Source organism: Phodopus roborovskii, unplaced genomic scaffold, assembly GCF_943737965.1.
Source record: "Phodopus roborovskii unplaced genomic scaffold, PHOROB, whole genome shotgun sequence".
Taxonomy (NCBI): domain Eukaryota; kingdom Metazoa; phylum Chordata; class Mammalia; order Rodentia; family Cricetidae; genus Phodopus; species Phodopus roborovskii.
The window spans coordinates 30,711,867-30,732,467 of NW_026126571.1; the positions used below are offsets into that span (position 1 = coordinate 30,711,867).

General features: G+C 49.1%; 1 protein-coding gene across 1 annotated transcript; it reads left to right on the plus strand.

Moving 5' to 3' along the window:
• Nucleotides 1–361: 361 nt before the first annotated feature.
• Nucleotides 362–7,542, plus strand: Crygn (crystallin gamma N). Its single transcript, XM_051202972.1, has 4 exons — nucleotides 362–382; nucleotides 2,406–2,654; nucleotides 4,790–4,935; nucleotides 7,362–7,542. The coding sequence occupies exons 1-4, from the start codon at nucleotides 362–364 to the stop codon at nucleotides 7,495–7,497; spliced, it is 552 nt and encodes a 183-aa protein (XP_051058929.1). The 3' UTR covers nucleotides 7,498–7,542.
• Nucleotides 7,543–20,601: the final 13,059 nt, after the last annotated feature.

Sequence of the window (20,601 nt, forward strand, 5' to 3'; positions counted from 1 at the left end):
ATGCTGCAGGGCAGAAGAACTGAGCTACAGCTTGGGGAGGGTGTGTGTGTGGGGGGGGTGCGAAACAAGGGCATGAGGGGGTCCTCCCAAGCCAGGGTGCTGAGGCCCTGACTCAGCGGGGCAGCAGTGGGCTGGGCAGGAGGGGTCGGATCCAGAGGCATTGAAGACTAGGTCACTTGTGTGTAACACTGGGTGGCGGACAGGTCATGGCGCCAGCTTAGCACGCCCGACAGCACTAACGCGCGGGTGCCGGGCCAAGCAAATCTTTTGTCCCAGGCGGCGCTGAGCCAGCAGGCGCCACAGAGTATATACTGGGTCCCACAGAGTATATACTGGGTCCCTCTGCAGCCAGCGACACACCATGGCGCAGCGCTCAGGGAAGGTGAGTGCAGTCAACTGTTTCAGGAACCCCGTGCATGGGGAGGGTGCAAACTGATCCCAGAAGCTCTTTGGATCTGACAAAGTCAAGCAAAACTAGTCTTATTTCTGAATGAGATGGAGCGACCTCTGCCTGTTGGCTGAGTTTGTGGAACAGAAAGGTCCCCCTTTCTTTTATGGGATCCCCAAGACAGGAGGGGCGAGGTCAGCCCGCATGCTGCTGACTTGGAGTGGTGAATCTCTGATGTCCCCTGTGGTCGAGGATTTCCTGCAGTCTTTACTACAGGGAGCCCAAAATGTGGTCTTTGCCTACCCCCCCCCCCCGCCACCGGGAGATCTTCTCTCCCTATGTGCCTTGGGGGATTTCTAGGGGATTCCTCTCCCCACTTGGCTTGAGGTTGGTTCTTTGAGTGTGTGGAGATTGAAGGGAACCTCCAAATTCTTTGGATGCTGAGATCTCCCAGGATTTCCCAGAGGCCCTAACCAGACTTGCCTTATGCAGGAAGGGTGCCCACCAATATGGTTAACCTTGCCCTCCTCTGGTGTCCAGGTCCTGACTACTCCAGGACCACTTTGGCCTCCCTGCACGTGCATCAATGATGGAGACTGGGCTGGGATGTGCTTCAGTAACAAACGGCACAGGCATGGCAGAACAGAAAAGGAAGAAACCCCAATTAGTGTTCCCTGGCTCACCAACATCCATCCCCACCAACACACCTTAACTCCAAGGGGCAGGGACTACATTCCTACAGAGTCCTTCTGAGACCATAGTTCTTGAGTCCCAAAGAGTTATTGAGTGATTGATTGGATTTCCTACGGTGGGAAGTGAATTTGTAGGCTATGGTTGCTTCACCTGTTTAGTTTGGGACAATGGCAACCTGGCAGTATTACTATATATAAGTTGCCTATTACTATGGGACACTATGCCTGAACTGCCAAGAGGTTCATAAAATTTCAAGTCTGACACCTGTCAATTACTCAGAATACAAGGAAAAAACAAAAGCTCTCAGGCTACAGCTCAGTTGCTAGAGTACTTGTCTAACGTGCACAAAGCTTTGGGTTCCATTCCCAACCCTGCATAAAACAGCCCTAGGGGCCTTGGCAGGGACTGGGGCTGGGGTGGGAGGTAGAAAAGGCAAGGAGATTGACATTTAGCCCTCTCCTGAAGAGCCTGCTCTGCCTTTCACAGTCTCCTCCCCTCCAGGTGAGGAATTCCAGTATTAGAAACTCGACTCTCTGAAAAATAAATGCTGAGTTATGGTGACTTATTCTGAATGACATTTATGCTTTCAGAAAACATTTCCTTTCATTCTATTGTGGGTGTTATATATAAGACAAGCAGCTGCTGAGTTTAGCAAATACAGTGACAGTCTGAAAACAACCCGATTTCTAGTGGGCACCTAGACAAAGGGGACCCTGTCCACAGGTAGCTGGGCCATGTGTTTGCTTCACTGAGGGCCCATGGAGCCATGTCTGGCATCAGCCTGTTGGTCGGCTACTGCCCATTCACTCTGCCCCATCAGCAAATAGTTACAGGCATCTACTGCAATGAGCAGGGATGCAAGTCTGGGTTTCACTGAGAATGTGGGGCCCAGATGCAGAGGAGCTCCTGACCCAGAGTCTTTCTGAGACCATGGTTCTTTAGACCCAGAGTTATAGAGGGATCAGAATTTCAGTATGCGAAACTTCAGTTTTTGAAAAATCAGTGTTAAGTTATGACAACTGTGTCTGCATGACAGCTATGCCTTAAAAAATGTCCTTTAATGCTATTGTGAGTGTTAAGTATAACAACAAACAAATGCTGAGTACACCCATGCCCATGCATGAGCCTATATGTGTCTGTGTGTGTTTATGTGTGTACATTTTCGTTTGTGTCTGTGTCAGTGTGTGTGTGAGAGAGTGTGTCTATGTGTGTGTATGTTTGTGTCTGTGTGTGTGTGTGTGAGAGAGAGAGTGTGTGTGTGTGTGTGTTTGTGTGTGTAGGTCAGATGGGACCCTGATCCCAAGTTCTTATCTGACTGTTCCAGATCACTCTCTATGAAGGCAAGCACTTCACAGGGAGGAAGCTGGAAGTCTTTGGAGACTGTGACAATTTCCAGGACCGAGGTTTTATGAACAGAGTGAATTCCATCCGTGTGGAGAGTGGAGCCTGGGTCTGCTTTGACCACCCTGACTTTCGAGGCCAGCAGTTCATCCTGGAGCACGGTGACTATCCTGAATTCTTCCGCTGGAATGGCCACAATGACCACATGGGCTCCTGTCGGCCTGTGGGCATGGTGAGTGAGTCACTCCATCTGGGGGATGGGAACTTTCAGGTCAAGCAGTGGTAGGTAGCCCTGGCATTTAGTCAGGGCACCTCCCAACAATAAAATCTTAAAAACTCAGAGAACCCTGTCCAGACTCACTGTTATGAGTATGAGATGCTGTGAGGACCATGAGGGGTAGGAGACAGAACACAAGAGCCCCTGGGAGTTGCTGAGGGATCCTTTTAGATTTCTGAGCCAAGCATGTAGCTAAATTTCAAAGGCTGGAATTTGTTTGAACTGTCACTGAGTAGGGATGCACTCATCAAAAGGAAATGAAAGGTTGGGGATACGGCTCAGCTTGTAAAGTCTCTGCTGCACAAGTATGAGGACATGAGCTTGGATCCCGAGAACCCATAAAAGCCTGATGTAATGGTTCACTTGTAACCCAGCACAGCAGAATCCCTGGGGTTTACTGACCAATTAGTCTAGCCAAACTTAGAACTCTCCAGTTCAGGGAGAGACTCTAAAAAGAGAAGAAAAGAAAGTGGAGGGCATAATAGATAAGATGTACAAGTCTGAATTTGGTCCCCAAAATCCATGTAAAGATAGGAGAGAGCAAAGACTCCACAATATTATCTGATCTCCACACACATGTACACATACACACACAATACAGTGACAAAATTTCTTAGTAAGGTGGAGACTAATTGGGGAAGAAAGCCAATATTGCCCACTGACTTCCATAGGCACATGCTCATACATGCCTCTGGGTGTACTCCAGTGTACATGAACACATACATACACAAGGTAAGGCTGCCTTGAGCTGAGCATCTGCCCATGCAGGTTTCCTGGTAACATTATGGAGGCCTTCAACACTCTGAACGTGGAGTGAACAATGGTAGCCAAAGGGCCAGCAGAACCAGTGACAACCTGAGGGGACGGAGCTCTTGATTTGCACAGATGGTTGTTTTGCACAGCTGTGGCCTGGAGTGTGTAGGGAGAGCAAATGAGGGGCATTGTTCCCCTTAGAAAAAGATGCTTTCTGTCTAGTTTCTCTCAAGTCTCCTTAGATTGGGATTTGAGGAGTACGGCCCTCAGGTCACAGGTCTGAGACCTGCTCTGAGTGTTGTCCTTTGGGTGGGAAACAGGTGATTCTGGGAACCAATGTGGGCAGCTCTCCTAGGAGAGTCTGTCTGCCAGGCATCCTGGATGCCTCACCAGGCTCTGGTCAACATCTGAGGAGTCCGGATAGATGACACTCTGCATGAGGCTCCTGTTCTTTACTCCAGAATCAGCTGGGCTCTGGCACGTTCCACTGGAAGAATGCTTTCCTAGTGTCTCTGCCAGGATATGGGCATTTGGAGAGAGACATTAGAATGGTTGGCTCTGGATCCTGCATAATGCTGTTTATATGAAAAATACATAAGACATCTTCTGAAGGCTGTTTTTGTAGAGCCATCCTAGGCTTCATAGGAACCTGGCCAGTGGGGAGGGGGCCTCCTCTCTCCTTTGGGCACTGGGGGAAAGGATCACACAGGGAGATATACGCTCTGGTGCTAGTGAATTATGATGTTGAATCCAGGATGGATCTCAACAAATGAGAGTCATTGTTTTAGATGCCTTGGCTTAGTTTTTCATAAAGGGTTCTATTACACTCCTAAAATATTATCATTTGGAAGCCTGCCTGTGGCCTGAAACCGAGGGTGCATATGCCAAAGCTGGGACATGAATCCCCCACGTGGAATGCCTGGAGGGAGCCAGTGACTCCCAGCTCTGCTCTTAATGTGCTGGCCTCTAGTCAGCCTTGCCCTCACTGGACCTTGGGTCGTTAGTTGTAAAAGGTGGAGATTGGACCAGTTCAGTGGTTTAGGCTTTTAGAGTAATAGAACACTTTCTCCCACCACATCTCATGGAAAACAACCTCTGTTCACTCTCACTCTCTCTCTCTCTCTCTCTCTCTCTCTCTCTCTGTGTGTGTGTGTGTGTGTGTGTGTGTTTTATGTGTGAGTGTGTGTGAGAGAGTGTGTATGTTCGGATGGGGAGTACTCCCTGGATCCCAGTCCAAACCAGAGCTGGGAGTCATTCCATATTCCTTCCCACCTGTGCATGGGGAGGAGAGACTTGGAGTATTCCTTTTTCCTTCCCTACCTGCCTGGATCCTGCAGCATGGAGAACATTTCCGCATAGACATCTTTGAGGGCTGCAACTTCACAGGCCAGTGCCTGGAGTTCGTGGAAGACTGCCCCTTCCTTCAGAGCCGGGGCTGGGCCAAGAGCTGCGTCAACGCCATCAAGGTGTATGGGGACGGAGCGTGAGTACAGCTGGGGCTGCCAGACAGGGTGGGTGGGTGGGTGGGTGGGTGGGTGGGTGGGCATCAGACCCTGTGGTAGGGATGGCACCCCTATCCACAGGCCTTCATCTGCCTCACCTGCTCCAAGCAAGCAATGAATAGCTACTGTCACATCTGGCTTTCAGGAAGGTCACGGGGCCTCAGGGAAAGGAGCACTTAGGAAACTAACCATGACCATTTCCACTACAAGACTGAACGTCTAGGCTGCCTGGCAGAACCCCACTGAGAGGGTATAGAGCTCCACAGCAATCCCACCTGCTCTGAGAGGGTACATCTGCCAGCTCAGGTGACCCCAGACTTAGATGTCTTCTGCCTGGTGGCAAACAACCCACACCAGCTTGTTAAAGGCATGGGCTTCAAGAAGCTCTCATAGAATGGATAAGAGTACCTGGGAACGTTGCCTGTCTTCCCCAGTCCAAACCAGCTGTCAGAACCCAATGCTTGCCTCGTGGGGCAGCTCCCTGTGCACCTGTGCATTGGACACACACGGGTGCACCACACTGGTTTCCACTCATTCTGGAGATGTCACCACCATTTTACAGAAACACAAACTGAGGCTGCACTTAACTCTCGATCCTTCCCACAGCAGAGGCCCTGCTAGGACTGCAGCCTGGTGGAGCCTCTTCCACTCTAGAGCTGGGCACCTTCAGCCTCTCCCTCAGCAGAAGAGCCCCATGGGATCCCAGCCTCCCTGTGCAGGGTTGGTATAGGAATCTGGTTCCCATGCAAGTGTGCCTTCTGTATATCTGAGGCTCAGGATCAGGGCCCTTCATGGGTGGAGGGAGGGATCGAGGAAGACAATGTGTGCTCACCGCAGAGCTGTAGTTATCATTTCTCCCACATCCCTGCCCTTGGCTCCCCTAAGCTGATGATTCCTGCAAGAACAGGGCAGGAGTACAAAACAACTTGCCTTGGGAATTGGCAGGCTAGTTGTATCTCATCAGGCCAGAGGCATACGTCTGTATGGAAGATGTCCAAAGATCCATACATAATCCTCCTGCCACCCCTGGGGATCCAGGGAGAGGGAAGGCAGGAGTGAACTCTGATTGTGATTGGAGGGCCTTTAGTTTTGTGTTGGTTTGTTTTTCTGAAACAAGGTTGCTCTGTGTAGTCCTGGCTGTCCTGGAATTCATTCTTTTGGCCTCAAACTCAAGACACCCACCTACCTCTACCTCCCAAGAGCTGGGATTAAAGGCATGTGCCACCACACCCAGGCTTGGGGCATAAAATCTTTAATCTCCACTTTCCTGGGAGAAACCAGGCTCAATAGTCAGAGGTGGAGGACAGGATGGTGGGCTTCTTGTTGGGATTCAAGGTGTGCTTGGCTTTTGTCTTTAATGACCTTTATTCTTCTATGACATAAACCCTTGTCTGGAAATAGCTTCCCAGATGGTGATGCCTCGGGTCCCTGGAGCCCTCTCTGGGATCTGGCAGGCAGTGAGGCAGGGCCCCTTTACCACCTCCTGTGTGCCAAGAACATCCCTTTTGGGTGCCATGCGAGCTCAAGAGTGAACCATCTCTCATCTGTGTCCTAGAAGGCATGCGAGGGGAAAGTGGGAACATTCTTGCAACATTCTAACAGACTGAGCTGGAATGAACCTTTAAAGGAGGACCTTTTTCAGTCTTAAAAATTATTTTTATTGTATCCCGGAGATGCCTTTCTCTGTTGCTTTCCCTCGGGAGCTGCAGGTGAGGAGCCAGAGGAGTAGCTGTCATGCCCAGTAAGCTCCCTCTTCCTTTTGGGATATCCCTGAGAACTCCAAGGTGGCTCAGGGCACTACAGAATAGGGCAGGACTAGACCTCAGCAATGTGGGGGAGGGGCGCCGCTGTGGTTGTAAGAAAGCTAGGTGACAGGATGGGTAGAGCTGGTCCAGGCTCTGATGAGCATCTCTTCCTTAAACTTGTTCCCAGGTGGAGACCACCCTCCTGATCGTCTCCACCAGTCTTCCCCATCCCCTGGCCTATGGTGTACTTCACCTTCACCACAGCCTCTGGGTTGTACACGGCCAGAGGCCTGGTGTACCACTGCCAGCGGAAGGGTGCCCTTGCTAGACCTCACGCCCTGGCGGTTACAGCTCCTCTCTGTACAATGCAGGCAGCACAGACCACTTGCACTGGAGCACAGGCCCCACCAGGGCTGTGGATACACTGTGGGAATGGTCTCCAGTTTAAGTCAGTAGTCCTGTCAGGGCCTAGCTACTGTGTGCAAATGGCCCTTTGGAGGGTGACTGGGCAGAGTGCATCTCCAAGTCATTCCCGCCCTTGTCAGTTACTGGGCAGTCCCGTTCCTGTCCCACCCCCGTGTGGAGCTAGGACAGAGGGGCGGGGCCGAGGAGGCTACCCAAGTGGTTGCTGCCCACTGACCTGCCCTTCCCCTGGCCTTCAGGTGGGTCCTCTACGAGGAGCCCAACTACCGCGGCCGCATGTACGTGGTGGAGAGGGGCGACTTCCGCAGCTTCTCCGACTGGGAGGCCCACAGCGCGCGCGTGCAGTCACTCCGCAGGGTGCTCAACTTCTTCTAGTCCCACCTGGGGACGTGCAGCCTACGGAGGCAATAAAGATCCTGAAAGCGGACTGCTGGCCGGCCTCGGAGTACTTTCTGGGTCGCTCACTGGCTGGGGACCTCAACCCGGCAGGTGGACGCAGGGTGGAGCGCAGCCTACCAACTCCGCTCTCAAAGCCTAGCTAGAGCGGCCGCAGCCTCAGGGCCCAGGGCCACAAGAGGGCGCCCGAGAGGGACGCAGCCTGGGTGTTTTCTTCTGCCTCGGGGGACGCCACCCGAGGGGAGGGGCGGAGAGTTAGGGGGCTGGGAAAGAGGGGCGAGGGGCGGGACCAGAGAGAGGAGGAGGGGCGGGGCTGGGGCTTGCGAAGAAGGGAGGGGCGGGGCCGAGGAGAAGACGAGGGACCAGGCCGTGGAAAGAGTAGGACCAGGGCAGTAAGGGGAGAAGAGGAGGGGCGGGGCCGGGGAAAAGAGGGTGGACGGAGCGGAGAGAAGAGGCGGGCCGGGGAAAGACTGGGGCGTGGCCCAGGGGAAGAGAGAGGGGGCTGATGTAGGGAGGGTAGGGAACCAGGTGAAAGAGAGGGGCGGAGCCAGGTGAAAGAGGAAGGGCGGAGTTAGGCCCCAGGAATGCAAGGAACCAAGACCGGAAAGTTATTAGAGTCACGAGGCACTAGACAAAGTATGTCTCTGCAAGGGACCAGACATAATGGTGGCCCGGGTTACTTACCTGCCCCTGCCTGCTGACCAAAGCCTTCCCAGCCCAGTGTCTCCCACCTGTCCTGCTCAATCTCCATCTCCACGTCCTTACACTGAAAGAAATGGAAAAAAATAATGCCATTAAAGATCACTCAGTTCTCCCAGGATGATGCTGTCACCAGGAGCTGGGCAGGAAGCAAAGATGAGTGACCCTCAGAAATGTCCTGCGAGGGCTGAGTCACCCCAGGATAGTATTGTTCCAGGCAAAATATCATTAAGCTCTCTCTGGGCTTGGCAGAGAAACACAGGGTCACATTCTGCCATATGAGCCCCCAGAAGGAGTTTGTGTGTCCAGGACTTGTCACCTCCCACCGCATACCACTGAGAAGCCATTAAAGCTGAATGAACTGAGAGCTCCCAACCCCATGAGGCTCAGACCAAGGACCTGAAGAAACTACTAGAAAACAAGCAACAGGCCAGATACCTTCTCCTGTGTCCTGCTTCCCCTTGGGAAGGAAGTTTATTTAGAGTCAAGCCTGAGTGTTTCTCAGTCACAGCCTTGGACTTCTCTGTAGGAGAGAGTTCTGGCCAGCTTGTCTCATGGGTGAGCACATCTGCCAGTAAGGCCTTCCTGGAGGAGGCCAGGGCCCTGTCCTTGCAAAACAGATTCCCCTGCCACAGCTGTCCCCCCCCCCCAACACCTCTGAGGAGGGCAGAGTCTAGCTGGCATTTATTGAGCACTTACTCTGTGCCAGGCTCTGTGGTAGATATGATTCATGCAGCTTTACTTAACATATGCAATAACACCAGTGCTTGTTATCATCACTGGTAAGCAAAATTCAGACCCTTTGCCCCTACACTGAACCACACATTGCATGTATTGACATATTTGACATGAACCTGGAAAAAAAAAAATCAAATCAGAAGCCTCTGCTGGCCTGTTCTTACTCTATGAAATAAACACAATCTTACCTGTTATATGCACTATACATGCATAAATGTATAGAAGGAGTGTGGCGCAGCATGGGGAAACGTAGTCTAGACCAAGTCTGAACCAGGTTTTAGGTGACATTCTCCCTTGAGTCTCACAAGCTGGCCTCTGTGTTTGGTTCCCTGTCTCCACAGTGTGTGATCCAGGACCTGGAAGTATCACAGATCAGAACCAAGATCATGTTTAAATTTTGAACCACAAATAAAGGATTTTTTTAATGAAAAAAAATAGGTGGGATGATACAGACTCATACTCCTAAACAGAGGCAGATAGATCACCACAAGTTCAAGGCCAATTTGACCTGCATAGCAAGTTCCAGACCAGTCAGGAGTGAGGCCCTGCCTAAAAACCAAAAAACCACACACAACTAAATAAGCCAAACAACCTATGAGGAGGGGATGGTGGTGTATGGCAGAATGCATGTACCTACTTCCATGGAACTGTGCCCAGACAAGGTGAAATGGTGCATTTTATGGCGTGTGGGTCGGTGAGAAGGGCTGGGCAGACTCTGAACTCTCCTTCACATATGCTCTGTGCCTCAGTGTCCACGGGTGCACACGGGATAGTAGTCTGCTCTTGTGGGGAAAGGGTTTCTTCCTGGGAACCAAATGGAAACTACTGACCCACCAGCCTAAGCCAGTCCCAGGCGCTCCTCCTGAACTAACTAGCTAGCCTCCCTCTCGGCTCTCAGGAACAGAGCACCTCATGAGGGTGATACAAGGCTCCACACAGCTTTGCACTCCTGGGTGACCTCCCTGTCACCCCAGCCCCCTGCTCGCTAATCTGTCAGCAAATCTGCTTTTGGTCAGAAAGAAGAAAAACAAGCTTCCCACTACAGAGCCTGTGGGCAGCTGTGCAGTTTATCTGAAGTCCGCCCAGGGGGTCGATGGGCGGAGGGTGAGAGCCCTTAGTGCAGCACATGCTTCTCATATTTCTGTCTCCACTCGTGGTTTGGAAAAACGGGGCCTTTTCAGAGCCACCTCCTTGTGTCCTCAGCCCTGGGTCTTCACCATTCCTCAGACCCCTTGCTGGTCAGGGGTCTTCAGGCATTGTTTATCGGGCCTGGTCAGACCACAGGGAAAACCTTTGAAGCCCACACAGACATCTAGCCATCTCTGTGGTATGTCTCTCCCTGCTCCTCAGCCCATACCAGGACTATGCTATAGTCTCTGTCCCCTCCCTTCCTTGGCCTCCCTCTGCCTGATCTCCAGCTATGCCCTACTTGGCCTCTCCGTGGCTGGAAAGCCTTCAGAGCAGAGCGAAGCCCCAAGTGTCCTTGCTTCCTTCTAGAAACCTCAGCAGTGTTTTCAACCAAAAAAACTGTGGGACAAGACAGTTTTTTAAATCCAGCTTCATGATTGAGGGTGTAGCTAGTGGCAGAGCTCTTGGCTGCCTACCATGTGTGACGCTCTGAATTCAGGCCCCACCACTGTAAATAACAAACACCTCCGAGTTCTCACTGGTGTGTCAAAATACCTGCAGAAGCAACTTCTAGATTTATTTGGGCTCATGGTGTCAGAGGATATGGTTCATCATAGTGGTCAGACTGTGGCAGCTTTTTATACCATGTCAGTTGATGAGAAAGAAAGCTTTCCCTGCTATGATCAGAGATACATAGCCTTCGAGGCTTGCTTTGGAGACCTATATCTGACAGCAATACGTTCCGAAGGTTCTACACTCCCCAAAACAGTGCCACCAGATGGAGACCAAATGTGCAAGCATTTGGGTGGTGGTAGGGCAGCCTACATTAAAATCATACCATCTGGAGATGACACAGTGCTGGCTTCAGGTGGTGGCAATGTGAACACAGCAGCATGGACAGCTTCCCTGTCACTGAGCAGGGCACTCAGCCACAGTAGTAGTGGTGGATTTGATACTATGTGGATTTTGCTTTGAACAAAAGCTTCACTCTTCTTGCTGAAGTACTCAGAACCTCAGAGCCATTGGCAGGTAATTGAGGTATTGAAGATCCTTCCTGACCCTGACAATATACTGGGTTTTACTGCCCTACGTGTGCCTGGAACAGCCCTGGTGGCATCTGTCACCTTTTGGTTGATGTCAGTGATTTTCATTGATCTAAACTGGGGAAGGGTACCCTGACCGGAGGGGAGCCTCAATGGGAGTCCCAGTGAGGCCGCTGCAGAGCAAGGTGAGGATACCTAACTCAATTTTCGCAAGCCCTACATGGTGTGGTGACTTTCCATCCTCACTGAGCCTATCTGCAATGACTGTTTTTATAAAGAGGCTGTTTGCTTCCCTGCAGCCTGTGGTGTACAATCCTGTGGAGACCAGCTGCAACCTTTCCTCGTGACCTCTCTGCATGTGTGTGGGGAGAGGGTGTACAGGGTCAGCGGCCTGCAAGTGTGCAGCCCCTTTCTTAGTGTGTGCTTGGGGAATCCTGGCTGACAGATGTGGTTTAGGGAGGATCCAGGGAGACAAGCCTAGGTCCAACCTGTGGGTATGCAGCCCTTTGTTGAAAGTGTGGTCTGAGTGGTCAGTGCTACTAAATCAGCTGGTTAAGTGTTCTAATCCACTAGATCCCAGGTCTACATTCCCTGGGTAAGGATAGAGACCCTGGGTGGGAGGGGGCAGCCGTTGTCAAGAGAAACAAACAGGGTCTAAGATTAGGTAGGACTAGGCCAGACAGTGTTGGTGCACACCTTTAATCCCAATGGTAGGTAGGTGGATCTCTGTGAGTTTGAGGTCAGCCTGGTCTACAGAGCAGGTTCTAGGACTCAGGACTGTTACACAGACAAACCCTGCCTCAAAAAAAAAAAAAAAAAAAAGCAAAACAAAAACAAACAAACCAAAAGATTAGGTAGGACTCAGATTGAGGCCCAAAGCAGCTTAGGAGAGTGGCTAGGGAGACCCTTTCTGTCCACCCTACTTCCCAACACCAGAGAGGGAAATCCCACTGGTGCGGAAAGCTCTGGACCCCTGTCCCACAAAGAAGTGCTAGGCTTGGGGAGGGGGTGGCCCAGAAAGGCCCCAGAGTTTCTGATCCATGTGAACAGAGAACACAAATGGCCACTGTTGTTCTTTTGCTGCAGCTACAGGTAGATAGAACACAACCAGAGACTCAGCAAATGCAGGAGAGTTTGTTGGGGGGAGGGGGACAAGGGGGGGGGAGAAAGAAGGGAAGGAGAAAAGGGGGACGAAGGGGAAGAAGCAGAGAAGGGGCAAGCAGGTAGAGGCGCTGGCTTAAAAGGGGAAGCTGGCACATATGTACTGAGTCCTTATGCAGCCCCCATAATGCATGATGTGGCCATGTAATAACACAGGGTCTTTTGAGCTGCCTAAGTATCTGCCTGAACGCCAGTATGTGTGCTCCGCCCATTGTCAGGGGGCGGAGTCAGCATAATGCAGGGTTCCAACAGCCACTATCTTTGATATTTTACATGTTCATTCTCTCTCCTGCTTACTGTGTGTGTGTGTATGTGTGTTTGTGTGTCTGCATGCATATTTGAATTACCATGTCAGAGCACATACTTACTTCATGAACATATGAAATATGATGTGGAGGGAAGGAAGACAATTTGATCAAAAATATTGTATGGGAAAATTTTACTAAAAAAGTAAATGAGTTAAACAGAATAAGGAATGGGCACTGTCTGTTAATGGAAATTTTCTCCAGCTTCAGGCTTCAACACATTCCCCCCAAAGTGCACCTTAAGGGAGAGCTGGACTCTCCCTTAGGCCAGAGAAGCGCTATGTATTCAAGAAGTGAGATATGTGGCTGGGCATGATGAACACCTTCAGTTCCAGCATTCAGGAGACAGAGGCCTGCAGATCTTTGAGTTCAAGACCAGCCTCAGGGTGATCAGGGCTACACAAAGAAACTCTGTCTAGAAAAAAAAAAAAAAAAAAAAAAAAAAAAAAAACAACAACAACCAAAAAAAAAAAAAAGTAAGATATGAGAGACTGGTTTGATGGAAACCTGTAGTTCAAGGACTCAGGAAGCTGAGGCAGGAAGATCATGAGTTTGAGGTCAGCCTGGAATAATCATGAAACACTACCAAAAACAATATAAAATAAAATAATCTGGAGAGGATTCTGGGGCTGAAAAAATTCAAAACAGTAACAGGAAAAGGCAAGGTTAGGCGAGTAGTTGGTCATTAAGTCATGTTCTCTCCTGGAGAAGACCCCTAATTGTGTCAAGAAAATCATAAATGGCCAGGCGTTGGTGGCACACTTCTTTAATCCCAGCTCTCAGGAGGCAGAGGCAGGCGGATCTCTGTGAGTTCAAGGCCAGCCTGGTCTACAGAGCTAGTTCCAGGACAGGTTCCAAAGCTACACAGATTAACCCTGTCTCAAAAAGTGAATAAAAAAAGAAAATCATAAATGAAGACACTCAAATACTTCAGGAATGTGGTGTGTGGCAAGTCCAGGGTATAGATACAGTGTGACCATCTGCCTAGAGCTGCCATTTTTCCCCTGTAATGATAGACTGTATCCTGAAACTGTAAGAAAAATAAATTCCTCCTCCTTGTTTTTTTTTTTTTTTTTTTTTTGGTTTCTCCAAGACAGAGTTTCTCTATATAGCTTTGGACCAGGCTGGCCTCAAACTCACAGATCTGCCTGCCTCTGCTTTGTTCTCTTTAAAAATGATTTATTTTTAATTGTGTGTGCACACGCTTATAAATGCAGATGCCTACAGATCCCAGAGGTCACCCCCTATCCCACTGGAGCTGGAATTACAGATGGTTGTGAGCCACCCAAAGCAGGTATTGGGAAATGAACTCAGGTCCTCTGTAAGAGCAGCCATGCTCTTAACCAAGGAGTCATTTATGTCTCCAGCCAGGTGTGGTGATGTATGTCTATAATCTTGGCACTAGGGAGGTGGAGACAGGAGGTTCCCCAAGCTTGCTGGCCAGCCAGTCTTATATGAAACTATTAGTGTATTAGAACATGTTTGAACTTTAATCTCTGGACATCCCAGGGTGAAGCAAAGGTGTCCTGTCGCACACTCACTGTCCCAAGGAACTCAAGCTGCCACCATGCTCTGGGGATCTTGTGATGCATAGCAAACTTGGTGTGTACTGCTTCTTTGTGCCACTTGTCCAGCTGTTATGAGTAGCTTTCCCGCCTGCCTGGCCCCACAGCCATGCCAGCCCCAAATAACACACAGAGACTCTGGATTAGATATAAAGCTGTTGGCCAGTTACCAGTGTTCCTATTGGCTAGCTCTGTCTTAAATATCAACCCATTTCCATCAATCTAAGTATTTCCACGTGGTCTTATCTTGCCAGAGAGAGGGTCCAGACCTTCTTCCCTAAAGTCTCTACATCTTGACTCTCCTACTACATCTCACAGAATCCTCCTTGTCTCCTAGTCCCACCTATCTTGCCTTCCTATTTGCCAACAGTGCTTTATTCATTAACCAACAAGAGAAACACATTTACAGAATGACATCTCCCATCAGCCAGTTGCCCCTTAAGTTGTGCAGGACTGCAACAGAATTCAGTCCCAATAAGACTACTTCAGAGTGGGGTGGGGAGGTAGCTGAGTCTGTGAAGTGCTTGCTGTGAAAGCACGAGGGCCTGAGTCTGGATCCCCAGAACATGTGCAAAAGCTAGACTCTTTGCAGATGTAACCCAGCATTCCTCCAGGGAGATGGATGGCAGAGGAAGGGGAAGCTCCCAAAACTCAAGGGTCTGGTTTATATAGCACTGAACAAGATAAAGGTGAGGGCCAACATTTGACATTGTCCTCGGACCTGCACACATGTGCTATGGCATGTGTACACTGGCACTCACACACAAACATGTACACATATGAACATGCACATATCATACATATACACGTGTGCATACAAAATTTAAAACAAAACAAAAAAACTCTGCGGTAGGTCACAGAGTTCTTAAAACTTTCTGTCAGAGAGGAGAGTTACCAGAGCTGGAGAGATGGCTCAGTAGGTAAGAACAGACTATTCATGCAGAAGCCCTGAGTTTGGCTCCCAGCACCCATGCTGGGCTTTGATGGTCTTCTTCCCTTATCGTCTGTATCACCAAACACCCTCCTTGCTTGCCCTCAGTAGCCTTTTAAAGCCCCTTTCCTGCTCCTGCTTAGCTTTCTGCTGCTACCACCCAAGTCTGCGATGCCTGGAGCTGCAAAAAGCAGGTGTGGTGGTGGCTCTCTGGCCCTGCTCCAGCAGAGAGGACCCTGAGCACAGGGAGAAAATGCTGTGTAGGCTGAGCAGCCCAGCAGTTTGAAGCTCTGCTCAGAACCCCCACAGGGAGCAAGCCACAGCTTTGTTCTGTGGGCAGTGAGAGCTTCTGGAATGAGGGAAAGCAGATGCAGTTTGCAGGGCTCCCTCCCACTCAGACACATATGACTTTACACACATGTGCTCACACACTCACATAAAATACACTGATATTCAGATACACATGTGGACACAAACATACTTTCACACTCTCAAGAAGTATGCATACGCCCACAAACATGTCCACACATACATTTACACACACTCTCACAGGAGCAGTCATGGCATTCAGGCATAGAAGTGCGTTGTCACTTTGCATGAACACACGTGAACACTCACATGCTAACAGCTTCCCATGCATACACTGGCACACACTCTCTTACACATAACCAAAAGCCCTACTGTACGTGATGAGGTTTGTATGAAGAGGGTGGGACAACTTTGCCTGGGGTGGAATTTGGGTGTATTTTAGAAGATGTACACAAAACAAACAAACAAATTCTCAGAAGGAATAACTTGAAAGTCAATCTATAAGAAAGCCCCCTGTCTCTGCCTCTCCAGCCCCAGATCTGCAGGTGTGATCACAAGCCTGATCTGTGCCATGTTATGTAAGAACATTTTAAAAGATTTTATTTAAAATTTAAAACATTTTATTTTGGTCAAACAGCAATGGCTCACGCCTTTAGTCTTAGCACTTGGCAGAGATAGCTGGATCTCTGTGTTTGAGGCCAGCCTGGCCTACAGAGCAAGTTCCAGGACAGCCAGGGCTATACACAGAAACCCTCCCCGTCTCTTGGAAAACCACACCAAATCAAAGCAACCAAACAAACACTTCATTTTGGAGTTGAGTATATGCAGGCCACAATATGTGTGTAAAGGTCAGGGGACAGCTTGTGGGAGTGGTTCTCTAGCAACTGGACCCAGGTCTTCAGGCTTGGTGGCATGTGCCTTTACCTGCTGAACCATCTTAGAAGACTAATATTATGTATGCATTTATTTATTGTGTAAATGTCTTACCTGCACGTGTGTATATGTGCTGTATGCATACCTCATATCCATGGAGGTCAGAAAGGAATATCAGATCCTCTGGAACTAGAGTTATGGATAGTTGTGAGCCATTACATGGGTGCTGGGACCTGAACTCATGTCCTCTGCAAGAGCAGGAACGCTGTACTAGCTGATCCAACTCTCTAGCCGCAATCTTATTTGTATTTATGTGTCTGTGAGTGAATATTAGTCAGTCCCAGGAACTGAATCCATGTCATCAGGCTTGGCAGCTGGTCCCTTTACATGCTAAGCCGCTTTGCTGGCTTCTTGTGCTTGAGGTTCAATGAGATCTTTGGATTTCTGGATTTCCATAATGCATTGTGGTAACTTTGCCACCACTGATTCTTCTAACAGTTTTCCGTCCCACTGTCCTCTTTCCTAAGATTCTGATATCACAGTTCACACTGGTTGAAGTAGTTTTGGGTCACGGTTTTCTTTTCACTTACTTTTACTTACTTTTCACTTATTTTTAATGGCCCTTTGTACTGTTTTGTTTTTAAAGTATGTTTCATTTCCTGCATTGTACTGTGTTTGAGTTCACGTTCTTTTACATCTAATCAAGTGTTGACCCCTCCAGGATTTTGCTTAATTTCAGACAACTTTGTTTTGTTTTGTCTTGTTTTTTTGAGACAGGTTTCTCTGTGTAGGCCTAGATGTCCTAGAACACATTCTGGCCTCTGTTTCCCAAGTGCTGGCGTCAAAGGCCTGCACCATCTCTAGCTCAATTGGGAACGGCAATATTTTCAGTATTTTTAGGAAGGAGAGAGAACCGGGTTCTGGGGTTTGAACCTGGAGCCTCGAGTGTTCTGAGCACATCCTTAGTCACTGAGCTGTACTCTGACCCTGTAACTATTTAAATATATGGAGTGTAATTAATAATAACTGCGGGGGAGGGACTGAGGGCCTTCTCCCTACCAACAGCAGCCACCTCGCTGCCCCAAACCCTGTTTCCCTCACTCGGGAAGTCCCCTGGGCTCTGCAGGGTCCCTGTTCCTGTTCTGTGGTCTGGAAGTCTCTCAAGGCAGAGGGCCTGCCCAGTGGTAGCCTGGACCTCATTTCCCCATCCCTCAGGGTTACTGTCCTCCATTGCCTGATGTCTTATGTCTTGAAAACAACTGTTCTGTGTGTTTTGTGCGTCTGGTTTTGGTTGCTTTGGGTGGGAGGCAGGGGGACAAACAGGTCCTTGTCAGTCCCTCTTGGCCGGAAATGGGAGCAGAGCTTATGTGCTGGAAGTGTTGCAGCCCTCTGTGGAATCAGCTCTGCATTCTCGGAAGTCCCTGGGAAGAGGCTGCAGAAGATAAAGGGGGAATCTGGGGTGGGTGGTGGGAAGTTTGCCAGCTGGCTTGCTTTCTACAGAACACAGCCCTGGTCAGAGACCCAGAAAGGGCTGACATTCCAGGGCCGGATGTGGGGTGACCACAGAGAGTCCTGCACATGTGCAGACTAGACAGCCAACCCTGTGCCCATATGCTCTGCTGCCCAGCAGGACCATCAGTGGCCATAGGCAGGAAATTGGACTTTTGTTGTTGTTTTGAGGCAGGGTTTCTCTATGCAGCCCTGCCTGTCCTGAACTCATTCTGTAGATCAAGCTGCCCTCGAACTCAGAGATCTGCCTGCCTCTGCCCCCTAGAAATGGGATTAGAGGTTTGCTCCACCACCACCTGGCTCCCCACCCCCAACCCCCAAGGAAAGAAAATGATGTCTTTTCACCCAAAATGCTGGAGTGGATGCTCCAATAAATTGACGATCATTTTGCTATTCTATGCAGCGAGCCATCACCTGAATCCCCCCAAATCCTAAACATGCCTCAAGCCTTAATCTTGTTTGTTTATTTTTTGAGATAGGGTTTCTCTGTGGCTTTGTAGCCTGTCCTGGAACTTGTTCTGTAGTGCAGGCTAGCCTTGAACTCACGGAGATCCTCCTACCTCTGCTTCTCCAGTACTGGGAATAAAGTCAAGCCCTAATCTTGAGCTTTGTCTCTCAGTGAATAGAACCCATCCTTATGAAAGAGGTCCCGAGTATTTCGCATCCTCCATCAATAGACTCCATCCTTATGCTCTATTACAACCCTTCCGCCCTTGCCTGAGCACTGTTACCATTCAACAGGACTCATCCTTACGGTGACAGTCACAGGTGCCTTGAGATGTTACTTTGCAAGGATAGGATGTAGCCATCCCTGAAGCTTTATTATAATAATTGTCTCCTGGAAACCTTTTCCCAAAGTTTTATTGTGTTTAAATGTGTAAGAAAAATAAACTGCTTGGTCTAGGTGGTGGTGGCACACACCTTTAAGCCCAGTACTGGGAGGTAGAGGCAGGTGGATCTTCATGAGTTTGAGGCCAGTCTGGTCTACGAAGAGAGTTCCAGGACAGCCAAGACTGTTACACAGAGGAACTCTGTCTCAAAATAAATAAATAAATAAATAAATAAATAAATAAATAAATAAACAAACTGCTTGGTTGGACTCTGGAAGCTTTGAACCCAGCACCCACAGAAGTGGCACTGACCCAAGTCTCACTCTTCCCCTCACATGGACTGTTTCCCTGCCATGCAGAGACCCCAACACACGTGTGTGCACAGGTCTATGCAAGTGTCTATGCACACGTGCACATGCATGGGGGTGGCAGAGGCTGACACTGAGTGTCTTCCTCAATCCCTCTCTTCACTTTGAAGCAGGGTCTCTCACTAAAGCTGGAGCTCACTGACCTGGCCAGACTGACTGGCTAGCCAACCCTAGGGATCCCCCTGTCTCCACCTCCAGGTGCTGTCAGCAGCTGAGCTGTCTCCCGTCCCCTCCACACATTCATTTTAATAGTCTGATGATTATTCAGTAATGGTAATAATATAGCAGGTTCCTTAAACATCTTTTTGTTTTTCAAGACAGGGTTTTTCTGTAACTTTGGAGACTGTCCTGGAACTTACTCTGTAGACCAGGCTGGCCTTGAACTCACAGAGATCCGCCTGCCTCTGCCTCCCGTGTGCTGGGATTACAGGCATGCGCCACCACTGCTTGTTTTTATTTTTATTTTTGGTCATTAAATATCTTTAAAGAAGTTGGTGTGTATACACATTAAAATACACACAGCTGGGCCAGAGGTGTATCCCAATTGGTAGAGTGCTTGCTTTAGAATTCAGGAAGCTCAGGTTCTAGGCCCAGCACCACATCCACAGGATGTGAAGGTATACCTGTAATCCTTGTACGTGGGAGGTAATGGCATGAGGATCTGGAGTTCAAGGACATCTGAGGCTACATAGTGAATTTGAGGCTAGCCTGGGCTAAAATAAAATCCATATAAGTAAATTTACCATCATAGGCATTTACCGTGTGCTTATTCAGCGTTATTAAGCTTACTCTCCATGTCTCCAGCTTTCCCCACTGTTTGTACAGAACTCACCCTAGTGGGATACCCACTGTACATTACACAGCCAAGACCCAGGCCTCCCTTCAAGCTCCTAGCCACTACTAGCCTGCTGTCTGTCTGCATCTGAACATTGCCTCTGGAAAGGATCAAAGTTGTTTTTTGACTCTGGTTTCCATCACACAGAATGATGCTTTGTCCTGGCTCTAGCTGAGGAAAACTTCACTGCGTGGATATGGCATCTGTTTATCTGTCCATCTGCTGATGTGCACCTGAGTTGTTTTATCCTCTGCCATTGGGAACATTCATGTCCGCACTTGAGTTTGAACACATGTGTTCAGTTCAGCAGAGTCCAGGTGCTTGGCCTCAGTGAGGGAACAAGACACTTGTCCAGAGTGGCTGCACTATTCACCAGCATAAGTGTTCCAATTCTTCCATGTTCTTGACAACACTTGGGATTCTCCAATTTTAAACTATGACCATCCTGATAGAAGCAAACTAGCATCTCATGTGTCTGAAAAACATCTTTATTGAGATGTTGTAGCATGTGTGGTCCAGCAGTGTATAGCATATTCACAGCTGTATGTACCATCCACATGGATATTTTAGAACATTTTATCACACCCAAAGAAAATCTTGTATGTCTTATCCATCACTCTTCGCTTTTGTCATGGTTGACTAGTTTTTTTGTTTTCTTTTGTTTTTGTCCAACACAATAGAAGCTAGAGTCATCTGGGAAGGGGAACCTCAGTTGAGAAATGCCTCCATGTAGACAGACTTTCTTTGGATTGTCAGCTCCTAAACAATGATGCAGATACTAATTATGAA